The sequence below is a fragment of the Poecilia latipinna genome, unplaced genomic scaffold (assembly GCF_001443285.1).
Source record: "Poecilia latipinna isolate Pla-1442-1.1 unplaced genomic scaffold, P_latipinna-1.0 Scaffold488, whole genome shotgun sequence".
In the NCBI taxonomy this organism is placed as follows: domain Eukaryota; kingdom Metazoa; phylum Chordata; class Actinopteri; order Cyprinodontiformes; family Poeciliidae; genus Poecilia; species Poecilia latipinna.
Genome location: NW_015113104.1, coordinates 482,480 through 491,860, shown reverse-complemented (window position 1 = coordinate 491,860; position 9,381 = coordinate 482,480). Strand labels below are relative to the sequence as shown.

The following is a 9,381-nucleotide window of genomic DNA, read 5'->3' as shown; positions in this document are numbered from 1 at the left end:
AATATATATATATATATTTTAATTTTGTTACTTTTGAAATTTGAGAGTAAAAAAAAAGTCTGTAAAATACTCGGTTTGATCTTTTTCTCATACTTATCTAGATCTGGAACTTCAATGCTTTTCTACGCTTTGTGACGCTGCGTGGGAGCGTGACTGCAACAGATTTTAATAATGAAAAACAGAAGCTGTGGGTCTATCAGCTACATTTTCAGACAGAATCAAACACAGGCTCGCTTTTCTGCAACACTGCAGAAAAGCTTGACTTTTTGCAAACTGATGTGATCAGATTTAGCTAAAATTGACACAATTTTTGGACATGTTGTTACTCCTTAAATATAAGAATCAAGACTAATTGAAACAAGTGGAAATATGTCCATCCCCTGACCTTTGTCCCATGTGGCTTAAATAGAATGACCATCGACCTGAACTGTAAACTAGTACAGGAAGATGTGGCCGCTTGGCTACTTGATATGTCTTCCAAAGTAAAGGCCAGCATCTATTCCGAGAGATGACCAGATAAAGAAATCTGGTGACTCCTGCGACTCGTGCGCGCTGCAAACTGACACTGCGCTCCATGTGATGTAATAAGATGCTCTGAATGGCATACAGGCACAAACTATGTATGCAGTACTACCAAATACAAATAAGCGTATGTGACATGTAACTACGATGATGTCAGTTCAGACATTTAAATAAATAAATATAAAAAAAAGGTCTTATTTTTATGCTGCCTCGAACGAGGTAGGCGAAGTGGGTGAAGACTGGAACACGATAGTGAAGATTTAATGATTTCTATTTTGGAGAGCCAGCTGTGCTCTGCGTTGGGAATGTACAGATTTGGAAAGTTCCCTATGACAAGACCTGCCTCTGTGGCTACTTGTTGCAGCCGCTCTGCAGCGCTCTGCCTCTGCCTGATTTTTTAGGCCAGAGCAGTGAAAGCGCTGCGAAGGCGTATTGTTTTTCAAATGTTGATTATTATTAGCCCCGAGCAGCGAAAGCGCTGCAAAGGCCTATTGTTTTTCACCTATTTCTTATTTTTATTTTTCTTGGTGCAAATGAACTGACTTTTTGGGGGCTTTATCATATTTAAAAACTCACCAAACTTGGCAGACACATACATCCTGTGTAAAATTTACGTATTTCATGGTTGATGCAAAAATCGCAAAAGAAATGGCTCAACAGCGCCCCCTAGAAAATTTCAAAACACTCTCCCATTGACCTTAGTTTATCGGTGAGAGACATCAAATTTGGCACACTTGTAGAGCTCTCCAAGACGCACAAAAAATACAATTAATGTGCAAGTATGAAAGGAAGTCGGCCATTTTGGATTTAAGTTCCAATTTTGACCCCATTTTGGCCATTTACAGCCTTCGCATTTGATCGAACTCCTCCTAGGAATTTCGATCGATCGGCTTCAAACGTGGTCAGTTGGTTCAAAAGGCATGCCCGATTAAAAGTTATCAAAACAGGGACTTTTCGTGCATGCTGAAGGGGTGATACCTGGGGTCAAAGTTCACCTACTTGCCAAGAAATATGAAACGGTTATATTTCCTAGGAAACAGGAAGTGTCATGTTTTACTGTGAACAGTTGCTACTTGACCCCTTTGACCTAATCAACATGAAACCTTGTCCAGAGACAGAAGACAAGTTGCTGTGTTGTGGATTCCAACCCCGTTTGGTTTGGATGCAGCAAGTGGGCGTGGCGGCATGGCGAAGTGACCTGTAACGCCATTGCCATACGTTTGGCTCTGAATTCCACAATTTTGAGTTCAGCTGCACCACACTTACTAGGATTGATCTTTATCCAACCCCAGACAGGAATCCAGTGCAATATTTGGTAGGCGTGGTCTAATGTCTTCACAGCGCCCCCTGGACTATTTTAAATGATCACCCCCAAGCCATTCTTTATTTCAGAATTATGAAAATTGGTACAGATGTGTATCTTGTCAGGATGTACAAAAAAGTCTCATGGAGCCATGGTCCAAACCCAACAGGAAGTTGGCCATTTTGGATCAAAGCCACTATTTCCTCTTTTTCATAGACGTTGCATCTGATCGAACTCCTCCTACAGCTTTTGAAATACAGACTTCAAACTCACTCAGCACACTCTTGAGAAATTGAAGGTGAAAAGTAATCAAAAGAATTCTTGTACGTCAAAGCATGTGGGCGTGGCCAAGTGTCAAACTTTGACTTTTCTCCATGAAACATGAAGGTGCAATAACTTTTTTGCAGACAAAGTCAGAACTGCATCAGACTTTCCATGTCTCATTATAGATCAGCCCTGATCACATTCAAATGTTCAACTGATGACATCACCCTAGCCACACCCCCTCCAACAAGAAGTTACCTGTTTTTCCTGCTGGATATCTTGCTTTTATTCTATTATTCAAATGGATTGAATGCTGTGCAAACTGACATAACATGACATGATGATGAACTCTGTCAATGCTGGCTGAACCGTGTGGGCGTGGCCAAATGGTGAGTTGCAGTCCCTTGCTATATACATACGACTGTCTCTAAATCACACACGGAACATCCGATTGGCACCAAACTGGATACACATGACCTTTATTCACTGCTAAAGACCCCAACACCATTGAATTATAATTTGACTCCAATGCAGCCCCTAGGTTATTCCATCAGCTAGATCTCCTCGCTACATCGGCCAATCTGCACCAGATTTTTGGTGAGTCGTCAAGGAGCACTGCAGAACTCATAGATGTGTATTGCCTGGTGGACAGGTGCGGGAACTGCGCAAGAACATCAGCGGTGGCTGGCAGGTGGTGGTGCTGGAACCCCCGCGGTGGCTAATAGGCCGGAGCGGCGCTGAGCTGCGAGGGCCATTCGAGGCTGCTTGCAGCTTTTATTTATTTATTTATTTATTTATTTATTTATTATTTATTATTTTTTTTACAGTGATTAACCTGTCTGTCACTAGAGGACCCAAATTTGGGTCCTCTTGTGACAGGGGTGTCAAACTCCAGTCCTCAAGGGCCTCTGTCCTGCAACTTTTAGATGTGCCTCTGCTGCACCACACCTGAAAAGAATAATTAGGTCATTAGCAAGGCTCAGGAGAACCGATCTACACAGGGAGGAGGTAATTAAGCCATTTCATTCCACTGTTTTTTACCTGTGGCACATCTAAACACTGCAGGACAGCGGCCCTTGAGGACTGGAGTTTGACACCCCTGTCATTGTGAATGACAACCTGAGACCAACAGGTTAAGGTTGCCAAGAGGAGGGGAGTGTCTAGAATATCCTGCTAAAAGCTCCTGGGTAATCTTGTTTTTTTGTTGCAGCTGCACCAGTAAGTAAAATGAGTGTTAAAGCCATTAAAAATGAAAGGTTTGGTCAATTTGTTACACCAACATGACAAAATTTGTTGCATTTGAGTTTTACTAAGATTTTCAGTAAAAAAATACTTTAAGAAAAAGGATGTTACGGAAGTGGACTTTAGGAGAAAATCCTAAAACAAGCTCAGGAAAAACGTAGTCCAAACCAAGACCAGTCTGGAGAACAATAACGTCACCCTGGTACTTTAAGATTTTTGTTAGTTTCCCTAGATTTAACTAAAAACTCAGGGAAAAGTTGTATCTTTGAGACTGGATCCTGATAGGAAATAGCCTAGAGATTGAGTGGATTTATGCACCAATCAATCAGACATTGTTTTTTTCTGAATTGGCTCTGACTTGGGATCCACAAGTTAAATTCTGAGAGATTATTACTCTGTCCCTGCATGTAAAGCCAGAAATCAGTATCAGCCCATAAAAGCCTAATGGTTGCATCTCTGATCCAAGTTAAAACGGGTTGTTTTGCTAAGATGTTTGTTAAATGTCAACACAAGACTTGGTTAGGAGCCTTTCATGCTATTAGTCATTCAGCCCATGAAGCAAAAATAATCCCCTGAACCTGGTCAAGGTATGAAACTCAAACTAAGTGAAAAACAAATCTGGGGCCAAATCTGGCACACCGAAGCTTTTCATGTGGGCCTCCGGACTCTAAATTACATCAATAAGTGCTTCCAGTTTTTCACAAATCTGCAAAATTCACACAAAATCAACAGATCCCCACATTTTTTTCTGATTTTACTGACATTTCTTTCTTAAAATTGGCCAAAAACATTGGGTTTAAGTGACTGCTGCCTCAGGATTAGTTGATGTCACACTATAGTCCGTGATTGATGCAGCGATTATTAAAAAGTTTCATTTAACATCATACGTTAGTGCAAATATTGTAAAAAAATAAAATAAAATAAAATAAAAATCCTTACAAATATTTCTAAATTAGCACCACAAAATCTGTGATACAAAATCCTGGATGGACTGACCAGTGTGAAGAGATGTTCAATATTGTCTAAATTTAAGAAACACTTACTGAATGCTGAAACAAACAGATGTGTTGATATTTTAACAGTTTAATGGGTTTAAATCAATACAATCTGTCGCAACTGGCCCTTTAAGAACATTCAGATGTTTGATTTGGCCCAAAATGAAAATGACCCACGCTACCTGCTTTAAAGGAGGCCTGGCTCCTCGGACACAGTATGCAAAGCAGTAATGGTTTACCTTTGAGTGTATTGCAAATATTGTCATCATTTAAATTTTACCTTTGGTGTGCAACAGAGGTAGCGCATCACTTCTCCGATATACTGAACGACAGTCACATTGTACTTCCTGCAGTCGTCCCAGAACTGAGAGGCAGAAAACTTTCTTTTCAGAACTAGAGTTGACCCTTCAAAATAAAACATCACAGAGCACAAACATTACAACCTGATAAATGAAAAGTTTGTGCATCGTTAACAAATACTTTCCTGTTGCTTAGAAAATTAACCTGTAACAATAACAGCTCACCTTTTGAAAAATATATTCAATTTAATAATGAAAATAAAAATAACAACGCAGCGAGTACTCGAGGTTTTAGTTTAAACATTCATCTTCAGTTAATAGAAGAACTACCACATTTTGAGAGAGGGGGAAGACATGCAGCAAATGTCACCAGGCTGGGAATTGAACCTGGGACCACCGGCATGAGGACCAAGGCCTCAATACATAGGTTGTGNTTTGCCCCTCTGCCACCACAGCACNTGAATTTTAATATTTTTAAACTGTGCAGCAAATAAATGAATGCATCAGACAACAAATCTGTGATAATTCTGCACAGCGTCAAACTACATCAAATACGCACAATGCTTGCACACACACATGCACTCTCTGCATGACCTTTTGCCTACTTAGAGAAAGCGCAGCCAGAGAAGGATCAGTACAGATTATTGGTTCCTTGTGACAAAAGACTCTTTCACTGGGACTGAATAGGAGCAGGATAATCAGGGTCTGTGCAGTGTGCAAAGAAACAGAATCCATCTGCAGTTTGCAAATTCATAGCAATAACCTGAGCTTGAAGAAGACTTTAGAAGATCTGGAATTGCTCTGGTCATAAATAACCACAACTCTGATTGTTTATCGACGCTGATGAGCGATTATATCCTGGGTTATGCAACTAAAGCTTTACATCACATGTGAAAAAGCTCATCTTTGTGTAACAGAGAAGATTTGTCAGGTTTACCTGTCTTAAGTTTAAGACATCGCACAAATTGCAGAGAAATAATTGATATGATCCTTAGGTTTAGGTAAATCTCTTTATTTGCAAATTGAATGGGTAGAATTTTTTTATAATACTTTGAAGATTGTGAAACTAGCCAGAACCATCAATCTGTGTGTTAAGCTGCCAGGTCAGCGTGCGCTGGGTCAGACGTCAGAAAGGCCTGACAGGGCCAGCAGCCGGTCCCAAAGACTTTTATTTATTTTTACTGATTGTGTGTTTAGCAAACATTGTACTTTAAAACTCATAGGCCCAAATTAGGTGAGTTGCATTCATATTTTTGGGATTTTTATGAACATAAACAACATTCAGGTATTTGAAATTTATGAAGTTGTAGCTGATTTCTTTGGGACCAATATGGACTTATTAGCTGTGGGACACATTAAGCCTACCATGCTTCAATTCATACCTGCTGATGTAAACGACTGTCTGTTAATATACTGTTTATTGCATTAGTAGAAGAATTTCTCCTTAGTGGATAGGGCACCAAAAATGGCTTCAGGTACCGGGGTCCTGGTATTTTCGGCCTTGAGCAAACAGGTTAAAAAAGACAAGAAAGATTATGGTGGGTGGGCTAAAAAAATAAAAGATTATTTTTAAAATTATTTATGAAAAGTAGAAACAAGTCTGCAGAGCCAAAGCAGACAAAAAAGATAAAAACCATCAATTTCTGAGAAAATTATTATTATTTTGCTAAGTATACTTGTTGAAATCCTAAAGAAACCTCTTAGAAGCAGTTTCGAAGATTTCAAAATTATTAACTTTGTGTTTCAATTCAGATTGTTAGAGTAAATTTGGGCAGTTTTATTAAAATTGATCAATATCTCATATATTTATTTCCCTGAAATTTAGACACAGTGTAAAAGTGTCCACACTGCTTACATTGGTTCAGATAAACATCCTGCACTGCATCACTGATAGTCACATGACTGAACAAACGCCACATGACCACTTTATTTTATCGTGGAGTGTAGCACTCTTTAATGTTATGTTTAATGTTATTATTTTTCACCAAATGTGACAAATTATTAAAATAATCCGAATAATCGCCAGTTAAATAAAATACAACCCATGTTAACAACTTTTTTTGTGTTCCCACCTGTTTCAATGCAGCCGAGAAATCCAACGAGAAACCCTGCTGTGTGGTACAGCGGCAGGTTGACGTACATGACATCCTCGGATTTTACACCGTATGCAGTTATAACAGTCAGAGCTGATAGTAGGCGATTCTGATCGACCAAAGCTGCCTTGGGAAGACCTGAAGTACAGCAACACGCACATAAGTGGTGTTTGAAAACCAAAGGATTCACTCCACGACTTGTAGGAACAGGTTACCACAAGATACCAAAACAAATGCTGAAATACCGGTAGTGCCAGAGGTGTAAATGTAGACGGCAGGGCTTTTGAATGTGACGTGTGATCTGATGGATCGAGGTAGCGGTGTGTCGGCGGCTTCTTCCACCTTATCAGAGAAGCTCACGATTCCTGGAGTGTCGCAAGATTTGACCAAGAGGAGGACCGTGACACCCTGGTCCATCAGTGAGGGCAGCACGTCCTCAACTGCCTCTTTCAGCTCTGTAAAAAAAAAAAAAAAAAAAGAGCACTAATATTCATAGAAGGCACAGACAAATTACTAAACATTTATTTGAAAGATCTTAAGTTACAAGTATTAGTTTGTAGCTGCAATCTATTTTAACAGCAGCCTACAAATTTATTGAAAGAAATACCTAAAATTGCCTTATTTAATTGTTTTATACCAAATTATTAATAACTCAGAGCCTCTGGTAGCTTTAAATTATAAGTCAATGACTTCTTGGTTTCATTAGGCAGAAACATGATGCGACATGAAGGTGCATTTCCGTTATTCACAAATTCAACAATGCAGCCGCCTTCAGCTATGTTACAGCTAATTTTAGTTAAAGACAATTATTTATTAGTGTAGGATTTCTCTCCTCAGTGAATAAATATGGTAAAAAAATTGCATCGTTTGTTTTTAAAACTTTCTGTGCATACAGATAATAAAATGAAAATGTAAAAATTAAAATGTAAAGACAGCAGTATAATAATGCCTTTTAGTTTATTTCAAACAAATCAAACCCTCAGCTCCAAAAAGATGAGCAATATGATGATGATTTCTCAAGAGAAAGTTGTGTTTATCACATTTTTAGCAGATTGCAGTGATTATTAATTTTTTTTTACTTTACAGATCCCCATAAGTACTTAACATACAAAATACCCCAAAACACACAGATAAAAGCCAAACAACTGATGTACAAATAAATAACCACAACAACTTTACAACAACAGAATACAAAAGAAAAGAATACATCACAATCATGAATTTCCTCAAAGGGTCAGTTGTGGCAGAGAGTCTTAATAAAACTAGGTATTAAACTACTAAAAATATTACAGTATTTTTCTCAAACTATATGCAACATCTTTTCACATTAATGCAATTTGGCATAATACGAATTTCATTTGACTGATAAGATTATAAACGTAAACAACAACACTGTTATCTTGCACCACCATAGAAATAGCTATGGTGATTGATGCAATTTCTTTCTCTCTTTTTCTTTTAACTCTATCAAGATTTGCTTTGTTCAGTGGTTTAATTTTCTGTCACATAATCCTGACCGAGCCGCTAAAAAAACCACTTCTCCCAGCAGCTCCCCTTACCTGCAGCTGCAACCAGCACCTTGGCCTTGCAGCAGTTGAAGCAGTGCAGCAGAGACTTGCTCCGGATGTTGTAGTTCAGGAGAGCGACGGGAGAGCCAAGTTTAGCCAGAGCCAGCCAAGTAAACAAAAACCTGGGCTCGTTTCCCATGAAGAGTGCGGCGGTAGCTCCAGCCTCGTACCCGGGCTGAGACCGGAGCGCGTTGGCAATCTTGTTGCTCTCTCTGTCCGTGTCCGCGTACGTGTAGGTCTCGTCTCCAAACTTGACGAAGGGCTTGTCTGACAGCGCAGCGGCTTGCTCCAAGAAGCGCTCCAACGCGAAGGACGGAGGTCTCCTTCTTCGGTTCGCTACGTAGCTGACTAAAATCCGCACCAGAACTCCGGCGTATCGGAGATCCAACCATAAATAGGGGAAAAGGGTTTTCAGCACGAAGGGAACGATGAAAGCGCTCGCTAAAATGGTAGAGATGAAAAACAACTCCATGGTGAACTTTCTCCACAAGTTCCAATGTCCAGTCCTGACAGTCCTGACTGGGAAAAACATTCAAAACGAGGGCGAAAAGGCGGACAAGTGGGGCGGAGCATTTCCAAGAAGTTCCTGAAATGAGCGGAATGAGATGGAAATGTATTTGTAGACACAAAGACATTGGATACATGTAACAGATCCACAGATTTTCAGCGAGGATAGTTAGTTTTATTTATAAACCTCCAAATCCCCCAGCGTGAGGCATTTAAGGGCACTCAGAGGAAAACAGGTCAATCTACTTAAGTTGATACATCAATCTGCAGCTTGTCGGGGATCAGCTGACTTGACTAGGGATTATAGCATCAATATATCTTTTTTTTCCTTTGAAAAAACAACATTTAGGTGATCAGTATTATTAAAAGAGAATAAGAGAGTACAACGCTTTAATGTTTGGAATGCACACAGTCATATGGAGAAGACATAATGCAAAGAACTTAAGGTCAAAAAGTTTAGAAAAGAAAATCACATGGAGACACTCCAAGCTGCTTTTGGTCCAGCTTGGAGTTGGTGAATGAAATTTGCAATATATTATGAGTTAGGATGTGTGTTTTTGGTTGATTTATTGTTACTGTTTTCCTGGG

General features: G+C 39.5%; 1 protein-coding gene across 1 annotated transcript in view; it reads right to left on the bottom strand.

Annotated features, from left to right (window-relative positions):
• Nucleotides 1–8,970, bottom strand: part of LOC106952030 (very long-chain acyl-CoA synthetase) — a 20,299-nt gene extending 11,329 nt beyond the window's left edge. Inside the window, exons 1-4 of the mRNA XM_015039881.1 lie at nucleotides 8,278–8,970; nucleotides 6,964–7,173; nucleotides 6,698–6,856; nucleotides 4,607–4,731 (exon numbers count right to left, since the gene is read on the bottom strand). Coding sequence (XP_014895367.1) covers nucleotides 4,607–4,731; nucleotides 6,698–6,856; nucleotides 6,964–7,173; nucleotides 8,278–8,818 — 1,035 coding nt within the window. The 5' untranslated portion in view covers nucleotides 8,819–8,970. The remainder of the gene's footprint in view (nucleotides 1–4,606; nucleotides 4,732–6,697; nucleotides 6,857–6,963; nucleotides 7,174–8,277) is intronic.
• Nucleotides 8,971–9,381: the final 411 nt, after the last annotated feature.